General features: G+C 43.1%; 1 protein-coding gene across 1 annotated transcript in view; it reads right to left on the reverse strand.

Annotated features, from left to right (window-relative positions):
- Positions 1 to 17,647: 17,647 nt before the first annotated feature.
- The window catches only part of LOC139366663 (TLC domain-containing protein 4-B-like), a 31,659-nt gene continuing 27,082 nt past the window's right edge, over positions 17,648 to 22,224 (reverse strand). The window contains exons 6-7 of the mRNA XM_071104342.1: positions 19,396 to 19,469; positions 17,648 to 19,071 (exon numbers count right to left, since the gene is read on the reverse strand). Of these exons, the coding sequence (XP_070960443.1) occupies positions 18,756 to 19,071; positions 19,396 to 19,469 (390 nt within the window). The 3' untranslated portion in view covers positions 17,648 to 18,755. The remainder of the gene's footprint in view (positions 19,072 to 19,395; positions 19,470 to 22,224) is intronic.

The following is a 22,224-nucleotide window of genomic DNA, read 5'->3' on the forward strand; positions in this document are numbered from 1 at the left end:
CAACTAGCCTACCTGGTTAAATCAAGGTGTTCTCAACTAGCCTACCTGGTTAAATCAAGGTGTTCTCAACTAGCCTACCTGGTTAAATCAAGGTGTTCTCAACTAGCCTACCTGGTTAAATCAAGGTGTTCTCAACTAGCCTACCTGGTTAAATCAAGGTGTTCTCAACTAGCCTACCTGGTTAAATCAAGGTGTTCTCAACTAGCCTACCTGGTTAAATAAAGGTGTTCTCAACTAGCCTACCTGGTTAAATCAAGGTGTTCTCAACTAGCCTACCTGGTTAAATAAAGGTGTTCTCAACTAGCCTACCTGGTTAAATCAAGGTGTTCTCAACTAGCCTACCTGGTTAAATAAAGGTGTTCTCAACTAGCCTACCTGGTTAAATCAAGGTGTTCTCAACTAGCCTACCTGGTTAAATAAAGGTGTTCTCAACTAGCCTACCTGGTTAAATAAAGGTGTTCTCAACTAGCCTACCTGGTTAAATAAAGGTGTTCTCAACTAGCCTACCTGGTTAAATCAAGGTGTTCTCAACTAGCCTACCTGGTTAAATCAAGGTGTTCTCAACTAGCCTACCTGGTTAAATAAAGGTGTTCTCAACTAGCCTACCTGGTTAAATCAAGGTGTTCTCAACTAGCCTACCTGGTTAAATAAAGGTGTTCTCAACTAGCCTACCTGGTTAAATCAAGGTGTTCTCAACTAGCCTACCTGGTTAAATAAAGGTGTTCTCAACTAGCCTACCTGGTTAAATCAAGGTGTTCTCAACTAGCCTACCTGGTTAAATAAAGGTGTTCTCAACTAGCCTACCTGGTTAAATAAAGGTGTTCTCAACTAGCCTACCTGGTTAAATAAAGGTGTTCTCAACTAGCCTACCTGGTTAAATCAAGGTGTTCTCAACTAGCCTACCTGGTTAAATCAAGGTGTTCTCAACTAGCCTACCTGGTTAAATAAAGGTGTTCTCAACTAGCCTACCTGGTTAAATAAAGGTGTTCTCAACTAGCCTACCTGGTTAAATAAAGGTGTTCTCAACTAGCCTACCTGGTTAAATAAAGGTGTTCTCAACTAGCCTACCTGGTTAAATAAAGGTGTTCTCAACTAGCCTAACTGGTTAAATAAAGGTGAAATAAATAAATAAAATAAAAATATGCTGTTTCAGAAGACCTTTGCTCTAAACAGACAGGATGTGGTTTTAAAGCCATGACAGATATATGCGCCTCAATCAATTTATTTAGCATTCTTAACATGAGTGACAATAACAATTCTAGCCTATGGAAAGAGGACTAGGTTTTACTCCCTCAGCATGAATGCTAGCCTATGGAAAGATGACTAGGTTTTACTCCCTCAGCATGAATGCTAGCCTATGGAAAGATGACTAGGTTTTACTCCCTCAGCATGAATGCTAGCCTATGGAAAGAGGACTAGGTTTTACTCCCTCAGCATGAATGCTAGCCTATGGAAAGATGACTAGGTTTTACTCCCTCAGCATGAATGCTAGCCTATGGAAAGATGACTAGGTTTTACTCCCTCAGCATGAATGCTAGCCTATGGAAAGACGACTAGGTTTTACTCCCTCAGCATAAATGCTAGCCTATGGAAAGATGACTAGGTTTTACTCCCTCAGCATGAATGCTAGCCTATGGAAAGAGGACTAGGTTTTACTCCCTCAGCATGAATGCTAGCCTATGGAAAGAGGACTAGGTTTTACTCCCTCAGCATGAATGCTAGCCTATGGAAAGAGGACTAGGTTTTACTCCCTCAGCATGAATGCTAGCCTATGGAAAGATGACTAGGTTTTACTCCCTCAGCATGAATGCTAGCCTATGGAAAGAGGACTAGGTTTTACTCCCTCAGCATGAATGCTAGCCTATGGAAAGATGACTAGGTTTTACTCCCTCAGCATGAATGCTAGCCTATGGAAAGAGGACTAGGTTTTACTCCCTCAGCATGAATGCTAGCCTATGGAAAGAGGACTAGGTTTTACTCCCTCAGCATGAATGCTAGCCTATGGAAAGAGGACTAGGTTTTACTCCCTCAGCATGAATGCTAGCCTATGGAAAGATGACTAGGTTTTACTCCCTCAGCATGAATGCTAGCCTATGGAAAGAGGACTAGGTTTTACTCCCTCAGCATGAATGCTAGCCTATGGAAAGACGACTAGGTTTTACTCCCTCAGCATGAATGCTAGCCTACGTCACATTAACACTTTTCCACAGGCAAAAAAAACAAACCAAAGCTATAATTTGCAGTTCTATGCAGATGGAATCTCCTCGGAGATTAGGCTTCCCATGGTGCACCACTTTCTCCTCCTATGTTCTTTATTGGAGCTAACGTACACAGTGGACGACAACTATCAGCCAACGTCATGTTCCTCATCTGGTATCTGTGGCGCTGTTCTCACCGTGTGTGTAAAATAAGCCAGGGAATATATCAAGCTCGGCGGTGAATCAACAGGACACAGAGAAAACTGTCATTATGGAACACAATGTTTGTGCACAAACCACATTTCCACCCAATACCCTTCAACATTTTGAATACTGACACTGGTTCAGTTGAAAGAAAGAGGGGATTCACAATGGACACAATAAAATAACAATATGCACACGAATACATACACACACGCTCTCTTTGCTGACAGGCAGGAGAGACAGGAGAGACGAGAAAGGATAAAAAGTCCTTAATTTACTCAAATGCAACAGCTGTCTGTACGTTCAAGGCGGCAGGAACCCTAGTGGTTAGAGATTTGGGTCAGTAACCGCAAGGTTGCTAGATTGAATCCTTGAGCTGACAAGGTAAAATTATTTGATGTTGTTCTGCCCCTGAACAAGGCAGTTGACCCCACTGTTCCTATGCTGTCATTATAAATAAGAATGTGTTCTTAACTGACTTGCCTAGTTAAATAAAATAAAAATGTCTGTACAGCAGGAATTGTCTGACACCCTGCCAAGCAGCTGCCCTGGTGGAAATGTTGGGAAATCCTAAAACCTAATATTGCATCCGTGGCAGAGCTTTCAGGGTCCACATGCTGTCGTTGGGATGCTGGTGTGATGAGGAGCAGGAAAAGGCAGGTCATTCCAGAGCATTGGGATTCAAGCTGTTAAACATCCTGGACAACTGGCCAGGTCCCAGAAGGTAAGACCCACAGTCAAATATTCTCTATTTTTCCTTCTACCTCTCTTGCTCTCTCTCAATCCTTCTCGCTCGCTCTCTCTCTCTCTCTCTCTTTCCCTCTCACTCGATCTCTCTCTGTTTCCCTCTCTTTCGCTCTCTCACTCTCGCTCGCTCTCTCACTCTTTCCATCTCGCTCTCTCTCTCTCTCTCTTACCCTCTCTCTCCCTCTGTCCCTCTCTCTCTCTCTCACTCTTTCCCTCTCACTCTCTCACTCTTTCCCTCTTGCTTTCTCACTCTTTCCCTCTCGCTCTCTCACTCTTTCCACTCGCTCTCTCACTCTTACCCTCTCGCTCTTTCACTCTTTCCCTCTCGCTCTCTCACTGTTTCCCTCTCACTCTCACTCTCTTTCCCTCTCGCTCTCTCACTCTCACTCTCTTTCCCTCTCACTCTCACTCTCTTTCCCTCTCACTCTCACTCTCTTTCTCTCTCACTCTTTCCCTCTCGCTCTCTCACTCTTACCCTCTCGCTCTCTCACTCTTTCCCTCTCGTTCTCTCACTCTTTCCCTCTTGCTTTCTCACTCTTTCCCTCTCGCTCTCTCACTGTTTCCCTCTCACTCTCACTCTCTTTCCCTCTCGCTCTCTCACTCTCACTCTCTTTCCCTCTCACTCTCACTCTCTTTCCCTCTCACTCTCACTCTCTTTCCCTCTCGCTCTCTCACTCTCACTCTCTTTCCCTCTTGCTTTCTCCCTCTCCTTCTCACTCACTCAGCATCATCAACGATCAGCCCACCCTCTTTTCTTGACATCAGTTTAGTAGGCACTGCAAGTAAGTAGCTTGCTTACAATTTGTTTTGATGAGTGATTGCAGACATAAATAGGGCTATGCTCCCCAAATAAAAAACATTTTGAGAACATGCCTCCTAAAAGGTCTGGCCCTGACACCCACTCTGCACCAGCAGGAGCACCGTGTTGGCCCTGACACCCACTCTGCACCAGCAGGTGCAACGTGTTGGCCCTGACACCCACTCTGCATCAGCGGGTGCACCGTGTCGGCCCTGACACCCACTCTGCATCAGCGGGTGCACCGTGTCGGCCCTGACACCCACTCTGCACCAGCAGGTGTACCGTGTTGGCCCTGACACCCACTCTGCACCAGCGGGTGCACCGTGTCGGCCCTGACACCCACTCTGCACCAGCAGGAGCACCGTGTTGGCCCTGACACCCACTCTGCACCAGCGGGTGCACCGTGTCGGCCCTGACACCCACTCTGCACCAGCGGGTGCACCGTGTCGGCCCTGACACCCACTCTGCACCAGCAGGAGCACCGTGTCGGCCCTGACACCCACTCTGCACCAGCAGGTGCACCGTGTTGGCCCTGACACCAACTCTGCACCAGCAGGTGCACCGTGTTGGCCCTGACACCCACTCTGCACCAGCAGATGCACCGTGTTGGCCCTGACACCCACTCTGCACCAGCAGGTGCACCGTGTCGGCCCTGACACCCACTCTGCACCAGCAGGTGCACCGTGTTGGCCCTGACACCCACTCTGCACCAGCAGGAGCACCGTGTTGGCCCTGACACCCACTCTGCACCAGCAAGTGCACCGTGTTGGCCCTGACACCCACTCTGCACCAGCAGGAGCACCGTGTTGGCCCTGACACCCACTCTGCACCAGCGGGTGCACCGTGTCGGCCCTGACACCCACTCTGCACCAGCAGGAGCACCGTGTTGGCCCTGACACCCACTCTGCACCAGCGGGTGCACCGTGTCGGCCCTGACACCCACTCTGCACCAGCGGGTGCACCGTGTCGGCCCTGACACCCACTCTGCACCAGCAGGTGCACCGTGTTGGCCCTGACACCCACTCTGCACCAGCAGGTGCACCGTGTTGGCCCTGACACCCACTCTGCACCAGCAGGTGCACCGTGTTGGCCCTGACACCCACTCTGCACCAGCAGGTGCACCGTGTTGGCCCTGACACCCACTCTGCACCAGCAGGTGCACCGTGTTGCTAATTTTCTCTTTATCCTCTCTATTCACCCTTCTTCAAAGAAAACTGAAACATCACCTGTTTTTTGTTAACTATCAAATCTCTATTCCGTTCCTTCTTTAAAGAGGTACATACTGTAACATGAATCCATGTTCAGACTGTGGAGTGGTTGGTTCTCATTTACTCTCCTTTCCATATGGTTTAGAACACCAAGTTTTGAATGTGAAAAATTTCAGGTGAGATTAATTTAATTTCTGTAGTTTTTCTTAATCATATACCCTTTTCTTTCACATTCATCACACCGTGACCTGTACTTTTAGGAATTGACAGAACTACGGGCTGGCTTACAATGAGCCCTGCTGTGTATTGTGGGTAGTCGTGCAACGGAGCTGATACGGAAGAGGACGTAATCCTGGAGATATTGCTCCATCTGCCGTTCATATAGTCTAGCTACACTTCTATTTGACGTAGTTTCATTACTAAACCAGAAGATGTTGCTCAAAACACAACAGAGCCAGTAGAGCCAAAATGGAGACCCTATGGTTTCAGAGCCAGTAGAACCAAAATGGAGACCCAATGGTTTCAGAGCCAGTAGAGCCAAAATGGAGACCCAATGGTTTCAGAGCCAGTAGAGCCAAAATGGAGACCCAATGGTTTCAGAGCCTGTAGAACCAAAATGGAGACCCAATGGTTTCAGAGCCAGTAGAACCAAAATGGAGACCCAATGGTTTCAGAGCCGGTAGAACCAAAATGGAGACCCAATGGTTTCAGAGCCAGTAGAGCCAAAATGGAGACCCAATGGTTTCAGAGCCAGTAGAACCAAGATGGAGTCCCAATGGTTTCAGAGCCAGTAGAACCAAAATGGAGACCCAATGGTTTCAGAGCCAGTAGAACCAAAATGGAGACCCAATGGTTTCAGAGCCAGTAGAACCAAAATGGAGACCCAATAGTTTCAGAGCCAGTAGAACCAAGATGGAGACCCAATGGTTTCAGAGCCAGTAGAACCAAAATGGAGACCCAATGGTTTCAGAGCCAGTAGAAACAAAATGGAGACCCAATGGTTTCAGAGCCAGTAGAACCAAAATGGAGACCCAATGGTTTCAGAGCCAGTAGAACCAAAATGGAGACCCTATGGTTTCATGGTTTCAACATCCTAGTTAACCTAGTTTAGATGTCAACATCCTACAGTTATTGCAGACAGAGTGAATGGGTCTTCTTGGTTTTTGTTTTTATCAAATCTCAGTATTGAAATGAAGAATGGAAAACCGTGTTTCACAGCGTGTTGTTTGCTGTGGTCCAGCGCCACCAGACCACCTTCATCCTGTCCCAGACTGCATCTATAGAGTCAAAAGCTGTGCGGACGGAGATGGAGAACTCATAGGTGTCCTTGTTGAACTCTTCGTTGTAGTAATCGATCACGAAGCGGACTTCGTTCCCACAGCGGGTCCACGATCCAGTCATGACGGTCCAATGGCAACTCATATCTGAAGACTGATACGAATAGAATAATTCAAAATATCTTTGTACGCTTCTCAAGGCACTGCTTCTATCATATCACGCTGGCCCTTTAATTCAGAATGTACTCTGCACATATAACTTCTTCGCACAAACATTTCAAAGTAGAGGACCACAAAGTTACTGACAGCAATTTTCTGATGCATTCGAGCCCTAGAGGAGAACTGCTTGGCTTTGCCCCTCAAAACGTTTCAGGGACGGACCGCGTGGACATTCCCTAACAAGAAAAGTAAAATGTCAGCCAGAACGAGTCAAAAAAATAATAGTTATTTCCTCCTCATTTCCTCATTCCTCATCAGTCTGTAACACGGTGAAAGCAGTGTTAGATCTGGAGGTCTGATGGGTTATTGAATGTTTGGAAAGGCTTCTAAAAAGTATTCTCCATCAATTATGCCTAACTTTAACATAATTAACTATTTTTTATTTATTTAACTAGGCAAGTCAGTTAAAGAACAAATTCTTATTTACAATGACACCCTAGGAACAGTGGGTTAACTGCATTGTTCAGGGGCAGAATTTACTGATTTTTACCTTGTCTGCTCTGGGATTTGATCTAGCAACCTTTTGGTTACCGGCCCAACGCTCTAACCTCTAGCCGACCCGTCACCCCTAACTATAACTAGCTATGACTATGAATAACTAAATCCAGGAATGTCTATTTTCCTACTCACCCGGCGTGGAGGGCCTCCCACTTCAGATTCTCCTGCCATGCTTGCTTGTTGTTGGTGTTGTGGATCTTGATAATGTTGGACATGTCTTGTTGACCCAGGTCATCTTCCCTTCAGTGCCACCTGGTGGTGGGGAAGTAAATTGTTTTCTTCTGTTTTAAGCCACAGTGCTGCACTGTGTTGGCTCCAGCTTCTTGAAAGCACCGACATACATGCCAACAGACTTCATGCCACCAGTCCAGTGAATGTTTCCAGCAACAACAACCAAAGCCACTCAGGTGACACATAGCAATTTTACATATAAATTTCATAGTCGTGACACGCTTCGTGTAAGAGATATTGAATATTGAAACCTAGAACAAAAACAATTATAACATTTCTACAAAAAGAAAAGTGTTGGATTCTTCCTCTATCCTCCTCTGATTGGTGATATTTCATTTTCCTAGTCATGGCACGCTCTGCGTAAGAGCTATATGAGAGATCACCGTGATGTCACAGACTTAACAGAAAACATTGCAGTCAGAACACATCGTAAGCAGTGTTCACGAAAGAGCTCTCCACCCTTCAATACAGCTTCTTAGTAGGTTTAACCCTTTGTAAATAGCATGACTGTAGTACGATGTAAGCCTATCTAACATCATCAATGTAGCCTTAACCTTTCCTGAGTCTTAACCTTTCCTGAGCCTTAACCTTTCCTGAGCCTTAACCTTTCCTGAGCCTTAACCTTTCCTGAGCCTTAACCTTTCCTGAGTCTTAACCTTTCCTGAGCCTTAACCTTTCCTGAGCCTTAACCTTTCCTGAGCCTTAACCTTTCCTGAGCCTTAACCTTTCCTGAGCATTCCAGAACGTCTGTTCCGAGGAGTAGACCCGGTTCTTATGGGTTCCAGCCCCTGGGAACACTATTCTTGTTCAACACTATTCTTTTGAACACTATTCTTGTTGAACACTGTTCTTGTTGAACACTATTCTTGTTGAACACTATTCTTGTTGAACACTATTCTCGTTGAACACTATTCTTGTTGAACACTGTTCTTGTTGAACACGGTTCTTGTTGAACACTATTCTTGTTGAACACTATTCTTGTTGAACACTGTTATTGTTGAACACTATTCTTGTTGAACACTATTCTTGTTGAACACTGTTCTTTTGAACACTGTTCTTGTTGAACACTGTTCTTGTTGAACACTATTATTGTTGAACACTGTTCTTGTTGAACACTATTCTTGTTGAACACTGTTCTTGTTGAACACTGTTCTTGTTGAACACTATTCTTGTTGAACACTATTCTTGCTGAACACTATTCTTGAACACTATTCTTGTTGAACACTATTCTTGTTGAACACTATTCTTGTTGAACACTGTTCTTGTTGAACACTATTCTTGTTGAACACTATTCTTGAACCCTATTCTTGTTGAACACTATTCTTGAACACTATTCTTGTTGAACACTATTCTTGTTGAACACTATTATTGTTGAACACTGTTCTTGTTGATCACTATTCTTGTAGATCATAAGCACTTTATCCCCTTACTGACCATGTTAGTGGAGTCGATGTCAGTCTGGCCCTGTGCAGCTGCTGTCTTCCTAGGACACTCCACAAACTCATAGGCCCAGGCCTGGCGCACCTGAGGCAGCAGCGTGCATCTCTTGTGCAGGGGCATCAGCAGTAGAGTGGTACATGGGGCACTCGGATGGTGGGGTCAACTACTGAGGCCATGGATTTGAGAAGTCAACGTTACAACACAGATCTAGGTAGGTCACAGTCAGGAAAAAGTCCTGCTTCAACGAGATAAGCTTCACAGAATAGAATGTGTTGTCGTCAGAGCGGAACATTGTTTCCTCAACCTGCCAGCTACATACAACACAGATCAGCCAACATCAATCTCCACACAAAATGCAAATGGTAAAAAAATACATATATTTACATTTTATTGTCACCAGGTAGGTGCAGTGAAATGTGTTGTTTTACAGGGTCAGCCACAGTAGTACAGCACCCCTGGGGTAAATTAGAGTTAACTTACGTGCCTTGCTCAAAGGGAACATCGACAGACTCCACTCCACACCTCTTCGGCTCAAGTATTCGAACCAGCAACCTTCCGGTTGCTTGCCCAATGCTCTAACCGCTAGGCTACATGCTACCCTTTAAATCTTTTTCCACTATAACTAGTAACAATAGTACATGGTAAACAAAGCTCAGGAAAAACAACAACGATAATATATACATACAAATAAATACATGGTTCTGGCTCAGTGGAGGCTGCTGAGGGGAGGACGACTCATAATAAGAGTTGGCACGGAGCCAATGGAATGGCATCAAACACATGTAAACCATGTATTTGATACCAATTAAATTCTGCTCCAGCCATTACAACGAGCCCATCCTCCCCAATGAAGGTGCCACCAACCTCCTGTGCTCCGGTGTTGTGCCAAAAAGCCCCCCCCCCCCGCCAGAATACCCTGCTAGAATGTCCTTCAAGCCAGTCAGAAACGAGTATTCAACAAGACTTAAAATATGTTTAATTAATTGGCGTTATTTGGGCATTTTACCATTACGCTGTCAAACATGAATTTATTGAGAGTGGTCACGAGTGTTTTGATGATACGTCATTACGTCATATGAGGACGGGAACCATCGAGAACATATTCAGTTTTTATGAAGGGCTTCTGTTTCTATGATCCAGAAACCCTCTGCAGTGGTCAGTAGTAAACACAGTGAACAGGTGTCGGGTCGCGCAACGCATACGTAATCTGGATGTGATTGCAACGTTAATTAGGGAAACAGTACCATAGCAGACCTGTAGGTGTCAATGTAACTCTATAGTGCAAATCAAACCAACGTTTATTGGTCTCGTACACAGTGTTGCAGATTTTAGCGCAGGTGCAGCGAAACGATTATATTTCTACCTTCAACAATGCAGCAATATCTAGCAATACAATAACAATATACACATTGTCCAAAAGACATATCAGAATGATCAATATCAGAACGAGCAATAAGAGTCCAGAATTTAAATATGTATATATGTATGTGAATGGTGTGTGTATAGTCAATATTGACAGTGCATGGATAGAAAAGGTGTGGACAGCAGTAGTTATATAGGATGAGCCTTGACTAGAATACAGTATATACATATGAAGTGGACAGCAGTAGTTATATAGGATGAACTAGAATACAGTATATACATATGAAGTGGACAGCAGTAGTTATGTAGGATGAACCATGACTAGAATACAGTATATACATATGAAGTGGACCATAGTAGTTATATAGGATGAACTAGAATACAGTATATCCATATGAAGTACACAACAGTAGTTATATAGGATGAGCCATGACTAGAATACAGTATATAAATATGAAGTGGACAGCAGGATGAACCATGACTAGAATACAGTATATACATATGAAGTGGACAGCAGTAGTTATATAGGATGAACCATGACTAGAATACAGTATATACATATGAAGTGGACAGCAGTAGTTATATAGGATGAACTATGACTATTAAGGTGCCCAGTGTTTAATGGCTCTACAGTATGCACAGAGGGCAGCAGTCTCCGAGGTGCAGGGTAGAGGACTTGGTGATAGCCAGTTATTAATAGTGACTAAGGTTCAGGGCAGAGTACAAAGGCAGAGGCTCACTAGTGATGTCTGTTTAACAGTCTGATGGACTGGAGATAGAAGCTGTTTATCAGTCTCTCGGTCAGAGTCTCTGTTTATTAGTCTCTCGGTCCTTGATCATCTTTGACATAGTTCTCCACAGAGCTACAGCCTTGTGCTAGGTAACTGCCGAAATAAAATAAACATTTGAGGGATACAAAGAATATTGAAAACAGGTGCTTTCACACAAATCAAATCAAATTGTATTAATAATAAATTAATATTAATATTAATAATTAATACATGTTATTGGTCACATACACATGGTTAGCAGATGATATTGTGAGTGTAGCGAAATGCTTGTGTTTCTAGATCCGACGGTGCAGCAATAACTAACAATTTCACAACCTTTTACACACAAATATAAGTAAAGGAATAGAATGAGAATATACAGTGCCTTGCGAAAGTATTCGGCCCCCTTGAACTTTGCGACCTTTTGCCACATTTCAGGCTTCAAAAATAAAGATATAAAACTGTATTTTTTTGTGAAGAATCAACAACAAGTGGGACACAATCATGAAGTGGAACGACATTTATTGGATATTTCAAACTTTTTTAACAAATCAAAAACTGAAAAATTGGGCGTGCAAAATTATTCAGCCCCTTTACTTTCAGTGCAGCAAACTCTCTCCAGAAGTTCAGTGAGGATCTCTGAATGATCCAATGTTGACCTAAATGACTAATGATGATAAATACAATCCACCTGTGTGTAATCAAGTCTCCGTATAAATGCACCTGCACTGTGATAGTCTCAGAGGTCCGTTAAAAGCGCAGAGAGCATCATGAAGAACAAGAAACACACCAGGCAGGTCCGAGATACTGTTGTGAAGAAGTTTAAAGCCGGATTTGGATACAAAAAGATTTCCCAAGCTTTAAACATCCCAAGGAGCACTGTGCAAGCGATAATATTGAAATGGAAGGAGTATCAGACCACTGCAAATCTACCAAGACCTGGCCGTCCCTCTAAACTTTCAGCTCATACAAGGAGAAGACTGATCAGAGATGCAGCCAAGAGGCCCATGATCACTCTGGATGAACTGCAGAGATCTACAGCTGAGGTGGGAGACTCTGTCCATAGGACAACAATCAGTCGTATATTGCACAAATCTGGCCTTTATGGAAGAGTGGCAAGAAGAAAGCCATTTCTTAAAGATATCCATAAAAAGTGTCGTTTAAAGTTTGCCACAAGCCACCTGGGAGACACACCAAACATGTGGAAGAAGGTGCTCTGGTCATATGAAACCAAAATTGAACTTTTTGGCAACAATGCAAAACGTTATGTTTGGCGTAAAAGCAACACAGCTCATCACCCTGAACACACCATCTCCACTGTCAAACATGGTGGTGGCAGCATCATGGTTTGGGCCTGCTTTTCTTCAGCAGGGACAGGGAAGATGGTTAAAATTGATGGGAAGATGGATGGAGCCAAATACAGGACCATTCTGGAAGAAAACCTGATGGAGTCTGCAAAAGACCTGAGACTGGGACGGAGATTTGTCTTCCAACAAGACATTGATCCAAAACATAAAGCAAAATCTACAATGGAATGGTTCAAAAAAAAAAATATCCAGGTGTTAGAATGGCCAAGTCAAAGTCCAGACCTGAATACAACCGAGAATCTGTGTAAAGAACTGAAAACTGCTGTTCACAAATGCTCTCCATCCATCCTCTCTGAGCTCGAGCTGTTTTGCAAGGAGGAATGGGAAAAAATGTCAGTCTCTCGATGTGCAAAACTGATAGAGACATACCCCCAAGCGACTTACAGCTGTAATCGCAGCAAAAAGTGACGCTACAAAGTATTAACTTAAGGGGGCTGAATAATTTTGCACGCCCAATTTTTCAGTTTTTGATTTGTTAAAAAAGTTTGAAATATCCAATAAATGTCGTTCCACTTCATGATTGTGTCCCACTTGTTGTTGATTCTTCACAAAAAAATACAGTTTTATATCTTTATGTTTGAAGCCTGAAATGTGGCAAAAGGTCGCAAAGTTCAAGGGGGCCGAATACTTTCGCAAGGCACTGTATACATATAAATATATGGATGAGCAATGACAGAGCGGCATAGGCAAGATGCAATAGATGGAATAAAATACAGTATATATATACATATGAGATGAGTAATGCAAGATATATAAACATTATTAAAGTGACTAGTGTTCCATTTATTAGTGGCCAATGATTTAAAGTCTGTATGTGGGTGTCACGCCCTGACCATAGTAAGCTGTTTCTTCTCTGTGTTGGTTGGGGCGTGATAGTGACTAGGGTGGGTTATCTAGGTGTTTTGTATGTCCATGTTGGCCTGATATGGTTCCCAATCAGAGACAGCTGTTTATCCATATCTTCCTCGTTATGGGTGAACATTGGACCCCATATCTTCCTCGTTATGGGTGAACATTGGACCCCATATCTTCCTCGTTATGGGTGAACATTGGACCCCATATCTTCCTCGTTATGGGTGAACATTGGACCCATATCTTCCTCGTTATGGGTGAACATTGGACCCATATCCTCCTCATTATGGGACAAAATTGGACCCCATATCCTCCTCGTTATGGGTGAACATTGGACCCCATATCTTCCTCGTTATGGGTGAACATTGGACCCATATCTTCCTCGTTATGGGTGAACATTGGACCCATATCCTCCTCATTATGGGAGAAAATTGGACCCCATATCCTCCTCGTTACATTCTGAACATTTTAATAAAAACAATGAATGTCAAATCATAAAAAGCACCATCACCAGTGCACTTCCTGGTTTCTACCAAATAATACTCATGGGGTTAATCATCATGTACAGGACTCAAATAATAAATACAGCTTGCAATAACATGGCTTTTATTTTAGTCTATCTGCGTGCTGTTAGAGAGGGTTTGTGAGGAGAGGACCGTGATCATGCAATGACCACACTGTCACAACCATAGACTGACTGTATGACCACAAACATAGACTGACCACACTGTCACAACCATAGACTGACTGTAATGACCACAACCATAGACTGACCACACTGTCACAACCATAGACTGGCTGTATGGCCACAACCATAGACTGACCACACTGTCACAACCATAGACTGGCTGTATGGCCACAACCATAGACTGGCCACACTGTCACAACCATAGACTGACTGTTTGACCACAACCATAGACTGACCATACTGTCACAACCATAGACTGACTGTATGATCACAACCATAGACTGACCACACTGTCACAACCATAGACAGACCACACTGTCACAACCATAGACTGACCACACTGTCACAACCATAGACTGACTGTATGACCACAACCATAGTCTGACTGTATGACCACAACCATAGACTGACCACACTGTCACAACCACAGACTGACTGTATGACCACAACCATAGACTGACTGTATGACCACATTACTGAGTGCTGATGTTCTGATATTGACTATTCCAACTCTACCATCGCTTCCTTCCCATAATCCTTCCTTCCCATAATCCTTCCTTTCCATAATCCTTCCTTTCCATAATCCTTCCTTCCCACAATCCTTCCTTCCCATAACCCTTCCTTCCCACAATCCTTCCTTCCTACAATCCTTCCATCCCACAATCCTTCCTTCCCATAATCCTTCCTTCCCATAATCCTTCCTTCCCATAATCCTTCCTTCCCACAATCCTTCCTTCCCATAATCCTTCCTTCCCATAATCCTTCCTTCCCACAATCCTTCCTTCCCACAATCATTCCTTCCCACAATCCTTCCTTCCCACAATCCTTCCTTCCCATAAACCTTCCTTCCCATAATCCTTCCTTCCCATAAACCTTCCTTCCCATAATCCTTCCTTTCCATAAACCTTCCTTCCCATAATCCTTCCTTCCGTAAACCATTTTTCCACCCATCCTTTCAGATCAGTGAACATTGAGGAGAGTTGATAATGAGATTATAAAATAACACGTCAGGGTTTCTACAAACACGTCAGGGTTTCTACAAACACGTCAGGGTTTCTACAAACACGTCAGGGTCTCTACAAACACGTCAGGGTCTCTACAAACACGTCAGGGTTTCTACAAACACGTCAGGGTTTCTACAAACACGTCAGGGTTTCTACAAACACGTCAGGGTTTCTACAGTTTAGTTAAACTGAAATGTACAGAGCTTCAATTAACGTTGCTCTATACTGGCAAACATTTAACTTAGAAACGGTTTATTACAATACCTTCTTATAATCCCCTCCACAAACATTGACATGTTATTTTCCTTTTCACAGTGAACACGGTTTGTTAATCACATTGAGGCGGGCTTATGAAATAGAAAACAAACACAAATTAAAAGTTGTAAGAAAAGATCGCTGTGCAATTTAAAAATGTGTTCAATTTTAAATTGTAAAAAACAAGACTGCAGAACATGACAAGGGACAAATGTGATGACTGGGGTATCCTCTTTAATTTCACAGACGATTAAAAATATGCTTCTTTGTGTTCACCATAGAAAATAAAAGTACAATCAAAAAAAAGTACACATTTAAATCAATAAATCAAAAGTTTTTTTGAAAAGTAAACTTTTCATTTTGAATGAGGACAATGCTAGTATTTGTTATTAAGTATCCTCACATAAAAACATTTGTCAAAACTACTTTGTTTTTTAAAAAGGCATTCAGTCAGTAAAATGCAAAATGTAGTATGACACACCTTTCCATAAGTAATAATCTTAAGTAATTACAAGAAATACATCTTTAATGTGTGTATGTGCACATTAAACTAAACTGCTCAGAGAAAAGGCAGGCATAATATACATGTTACTTGTAATCATGAAAACTTTTCCTCATAAATCTACTAAAAAGATACATCATGAATACCTCTTTTACCAAATAAATTATACCTCTTTTACCAAACAAATTATACCTCTTTTACCAAATAAATTATACCTCTTTTACCAAACAAATTATACCTCTTTTACCAAATAAATTATACCTCTTTTACCAAATAAATTATACCTCTTTTACCAAATAAATTATACCTCTTTTACCAAATAAATTATACCTCTTTTACCAAATAAATTATACCTCTTTTACCAAATAAATTATACATCTCCTTAAATATAATAAAAATACACGGAGTGTACAAAACATTAGGAGCACCTGTTCGTTCCATGACATGCTGACCAGGTGAAAGCTATGATTCCTTATTCGTGTCACTTGTTAAATCCACTATAGATGAAAGGGGAGGAAACCGGTTACAGAAGGATTGTTAAGTCTTGAGACATGGATTGTGTATTTGTGCCATTCAGAGGGTGAATGGGGCAAGACAAAATATTTCAGTGCCTTTCGAACGGGCTACAGTAGTAGGTGCCAGGCACACTGGATTGAGTCACTGGCATCAACATGGGCCAACATCCCTGTGGAACACTTTAGACACATTGTTGACTCCATGCCTCTGACAAAACTGAGGCTGTTCTAAGGGCAAAAGAGGATGAAACAACATATTAGGAAAGGTGTTCCTAATGTTTTGTACACTCAGTGTATGTAGATAAACATTGAAGACTTGCTCCAGTACATAACTGGTAATAAATTATATTTAATGCGGTTCAGAAGAAGTTCCTTACACCAAGATCATGGAACAAGGGGAGTGTTAGTAGCCATTGGTCGAGCTCAGAGGGGACAAACTCATCCAATGACATTGTCTCAGTGGCACCTCATCCAAACAAACTCCAAGTTCCATATTGATCTGATACCCGGTACATACAATTCATTCCAGCATGCACCAGTTGACTGTACATATACATTGGTATTGACAGTATGTGTGGAAAAAGAGAAAAACAACTTGTTACCACGATTATGGTATTTAAACTCTAATAAATTATTAAAAGTTTATTATTATATTTTAAATAAATAAATTATTAAGAGTTTATTATTAAATGATTATTAATGTTGAGGACAAACCCTAACCCTATCATCTGAACAAATAAAATCTGAGAGGAATATCAGAATCCAGCTGACAACTCCCACAATGCATTTCCCCATTGCTTCAACTCACACATTCTCAAAGTTTCCCTTTCGACATCTTTTTGGTCAGACAAGCAAGCAGCGTGACATATCCCATGGCATAATCAGCAAAGTGTACCCATATCAGTCCCATTTTCGATTAAAACAAAAATATCAACATGAATATTTAGAACTAAAATCCTCCTAAATCGAACCCGGCTGGACAAATGTAAGGAATCCATTTATGCTTTTCTACTTCAACTTTCCCCTTTCCCCTACTTCAACTTTCCCCAGAGAGTGACTGGCCCATAGGAGGCCTCACTCCATTTGAACAAGGGGTCTGTGTCTGTCGTTGAGCCAGGGGTCCGCCGGTCTGTATTCTTTGAGCTGGGGGTCTGTCTGTATTCTTTGAGCTGGGGGTCTGTCTGTATTCTTTGAGCCAGGGGTCTGTCTTCTTTGAGCCAGGGGTCTGTCTTCTTTGAGCCAGGGGTCTGTCTTCTTTGAGCCAGGGGTCTGTCTCTGTATCAGAGTGTCTCCCTGAGAGGTTTCTTTCAGTTGAACTCACTCGTCTTGGATATAGGTTTGATTGCACTAGATGTTCATCCAGCCAACTGACAGACAGTCAGTTCGGGTTTAAACAGGAAGATGCTACACCCTGCCCTTCCTCAGCAGACAGATAGCAGATTTTTAATGACACAATTACAACAATAGGTTTTTGCTGCATGGGTTATTTGAGTTGGTTGGGTTTTTTGGGTTGGTTAGGTTGATTGGGTTGGTTGGGCTATTTGGGTTGGTTGGGTTATTTGGGTTGGTTGGGTTAGTTAGGTTGATATGGTTGGTTGGGTTAGTTGGGTTAGTTAGGTTGATTGGGTTGGTTAGGTTGATTGGGTTGATTGGGTTAGTTAGGTTGATTGGGTTGATTGGGTTAGTTAGGTTGATTGGGTTGGTTGGGTTGTTTAGGTTAGGTTGGTTGGGTAAGTTAGGTTGGTTGGGTAAGTTAGGTTGGTTAGGTTTAGTTGGGTAAGTTAGGTTGGTTGGGTAAGTTAGGTTGGTTGGGTTGGTTGGGTAAGTTAGGTTGGTTGGGTTGGTTAGGTTGGTTGGGTAAGTTAGGTTGGTTGGCTAAGTTAGGTTGGTTGGGTAAGTTAGGTTGGTTGGGTTGGTTGGGTAAGTTAGGTTGGTTGGGTTGGTTAGGTTGGTTGGGTAAGTTAGGTTGGTTGGGTAAGTTAGGTTGGTTGGGTAAGTTAGGTTGGTTGGGTTGGTTAAGTTGGTTGGGTAAGTTAGGTTAGTTGGGTAAGTTAGGTTGGTTGGGTAAGTTAGGTTAGTTGGGTTAGGTTGATTGGGTTGGTTGGGTAAGTTAGGTTGGTTGTGTCCCAAAAAACTGTTTTTCAAAAACAGTTATTTTATTTGTACTCACCATTTGAACAATAATTAATTCCTCTGTGTTCAAAAGGGGCTTCAAGTTACTTTGGGGAGCACATGAGCATCACACCTTGAGTCTATGGTCTGGAACAAGCAGGAAACGTTTGACTTGGTGAAGTGTTGGGGAAAAACAGATACGTCATCCCAGGCATGCCGTTTTGTGATAAAATGCACAGAAAGTGTTGCTAACAGTTTCACCAACCACTGCCCCAGTTATTGACCCTTTGTCCACATCCAGCACAATGCTCCAATCTCAAAAGGGAAGCAAAAATGTGCTGCGTCAACTAGCATAAAATTCAGTCCGTGTGAGACTTGGCTTTTGGTGTGTGTTAGTTGACCCTGAAACAGTCAGGTACTAATCCAATTGTGCACTAAAAAAAAAGGGGGGACAGTGGTTCAATGGGTTTCCCCTGGTCATTCCATCAACCATCCCCTTTTTGCTTCTTAGTCAGTCTTTCCATTCTCTCGTGTCTCCACGTTGTGCCGTCGGGCCGAGCACATGACCTTGTAGCAGCCGCGGGCGATCTTGTGCATCCACATGACGTTCATGACATCCAGCGAGACGCTGGAGATGATCCAGGCGGCGCGGCCTTCCGGCGGGACGCGGTAGAAGGCTTCGGTGCCGTACACGGACCACATGCGGCTGTAGTAGAGGGGCATGACGGCGATGCGAACCAGGAAGAAGACCAGGGCCATTGCCATCCCGTTAGCGATGTTGGGCTTGGAGGACTTGGGGTAACCTAACACTTCAAAGAACCAGCTGGAAGACAGTCAGAACAACAACATAAAGAAAGACACAGTCAGAACAACAATGTAAAGGAAGACACAGTCAGAACAACAATGTAAAGAAACAGTCAGAACAACAACATAAAGAAAGACACAGTCAGAACAACAATGTAAAGGAAGACACAGTCAGAACAACAATGTAAAGGAAGACACAGTCAGAACAACAATGTAAAGACACAGTCAGAACAACAATGTAAAGACACAGTCAGAACAACAATGTAAAGGAAGACACAGTCAGAACAACAATGTAAAGGAAGACACAGTCAGAACAACAATGTACAGTACATCTTATACATACCGCTGGTTCACACACGGCGTGGAGAACTCTGCAAGCAGACGGAAGTTAGCAAAATAAGGCAACATCCCTTGTCCCTGAAAGAACAAGGTGAAAAAGAAAAACCCGAGAGAAACAATGAAACAGGAACGAAAGGGAGTCAAAATGCTTTCGTTTTGGTCGAACATCACATCAGTATGGTTCAAGTGAGGCCTTCACACCGTTTGTGCCCAGAAAGATTCATCCATCGTCAATAACAAAAGAACACAAGGCATGTGATCATTTTTTAATTTTTTTTTTTTAGGGGGGGGGGGGCGAGTTAAGATCTCACTTTTACCATACTGAACTTTTCAGCGCATAAACGTACATTTCAGGATCAATATTAAGGTACAAAATGGTAAATATATTTTCCAATGGCAATAAGAAGCGGGAAAAAGTGCCCTCAAACAGCCTTGGTATTACCTACCGTACGTGAGGGTTATAACTCTGCTACGGATATCTTGGTGAAGAGACATTTTGATCTGTCAGTGCTGAACCAAAACTGAGATTAAGGAGACATTTTCAAGACCTAAAATTAAATCATTGAAATCACTCTCTGAATGTAGGTCGGCTCTTCTTCTATTTTTCAGATCAAACAGAAAACGTCTCGTCCCTCTCGGGAGACTCAGCTAACTTCTGAAGGATTTATAGGTTCCATTTTAATCTGTTGTTCTATTTCATCTCCAGTAGACCCTAATAAACCCAGTCATATGATTCAGGGTCTATTTGAGATGAGAACAGCTATGAGAACAGCTACGAGAACAGCTATGAGACCAGCTATGAGACCAGCTATGAGAACAGCTACGAGAACAGCTACGAGAACAGCTACGAGAACAGCTATGAGAACAGCTACGAGAACAGCTACGAGAACAGCTACGAGAACAGCTACGAGAACAGCTACGAGAACAGCTACGAGAACAGCTACGAGAACAGCTACGAGAACAGCTACGAGACCAGCTATGAGAACAGCTACGAGAACAGCTACGAGAACAGCTACGAGACCAGCTATGAGAACAGCTACGAGAACAGCTACGAGAACAGCTACGAGACCAGCTATGAGAACAGCTACGAGAACAGCTATGAGAACAGCTACGAGAACAGCTATGAGAACAGCTATGAGACCAGCTATGAGACCAGCTATGAGAACAGCTATGAGGCTTCAGTACCCGAAAGACCACGTGAAGTTAAAAAGGGTGCCACTCATTGAAAAGTGTGAGTTTTGCCAGTGAAACAGCTCAATTAAAATGCCTTCACACAAACCGTGAATAGGATAGCACCACTGCTAACAACATAGTGTGCGCATACAGCCAGGATTTTACGAGTAGACATTCAGCCACTAGCCAAATGTGCAATGATTAGCCATGATTAGCCATGATTAGCCATGATTAGTCATGATTAGCCATGCTTAGCAATGATTAGCAATGATTAGCCATGATTAGCCATGATTAGCCATGCTTAGCCATGATTAGCCATGCTTCGCCATGCTTCGCCATGATTAGCCATGCTTAGCAATGATTAGCCATGCTTAGCCATGATTAGCCATGCTTAGCCATGATTAGCCATGATTAGCCATGCATACAGTGCATCCGGAAAGTATTCAGCCCCTTTGACTTTTCCCACATTTTGTTAAGTTGCATTCTAAAATGTATTAAATTGTTACATTTTTTTTTCTCCCATCAATCTACACACAATACCCCATAATGACAAAGCCGAAAACAAGGTTTTATAAATGTTTGCAAATGTATACAAAATAAAAAATAGACATACCTTATTTACATAAGTATTCAGACCCTTTGCTATGAGACTCGAAATTGAGCTCAGGTGCATCCTGTTTCCATTGTAAGTCCTTGAGATGTTTCTACAATTTGATTGGAGTCCACCTGTGGTAAATTCAATTGATTGGACATGATTTGGAAAGGCACCCACCTGTATATACTGTATAAGGTCACACAGTTGACAGTGCATGTCAGAAAGTGCATGTCAAAAGCCAAGCCATGGGGTCGAAGGAATTGTTCGTAGAGCTCCGAGACAGGATTGTGTCGAGCCACAGATCTGGGTGAAGTTACCAAAACAATTATGCAGTGTTGAAGGTCCCCAATAACAAAGTGGCCTCCATCATTCTTAAATGGAAGAAGTTTTGATTCACTAAGAGAGTCTTCCTAGAGCTGGCCGCCCGGCCAAACTGAACTTGGTCAGGGAGGCGACCAAGAACCCAATGGTCACTCTGACAGAGCTCCAGAGTTCCTCTGTGGAGATGGGAGAACCTTCCAGAAGGACAACCATCTCTGCAGCACTCCACCAATCAGGCATTTATGGTAGAGTGGCCAGACGGAAGCCACTCCTCAGTAAACGGCACATGACAGGCCACTTGGAGTTTGCCAAAAGGCACCTAAAGGACTCTCAGACCATGAGAAACAAGATTCTCTGCTCTGATGATACCAAGATTTAACATTTTGGCCTGAATGTCAAGTGTCACATTTAGGAGAAACCTGGCACCATCCCTATGGTGAAGCATGATGGTGGCAGCATCATGCTGTGGGAATGTTTTTCAGCGGCAGGTACTTGGAGAATAGTCAGGATCGAGGGAAAGATGAACGGAGCAAAGTACAGAGAGATTATTGATGAAAACCTGCTCCTGAGCGTTCAGGACCTCAGACTGGGGTGAATGTTCAACTTTCAGCAGGACAACAACCCTAAGCACACAGCCAAGACAACGCAGTAGTGGCTTACTGCGGGACAAGTCTCTGAATGTCCTTGACTGGTCCAGCCTGAGCCCGGACTTGAACCCGATCAAACATCTCTGGACAGACCTGA

The sequence above is a fragment of the Oncorhynchus clarkii genome, chromosome 15 (assembly GCF_045791955.1).
Source record: "Oncorhynchus clarkii lewisi isolate Uvic-CL-2024 chromosome 15, UVic_Ocla_1.0, whole genome shotgun sequence".
NCBI lineage: Eukaryota > Metazoa > Chordata > Actinopteri > Salmoniformes > Salmonidae > Oncorhynchus > Oncorhynchus clarkii.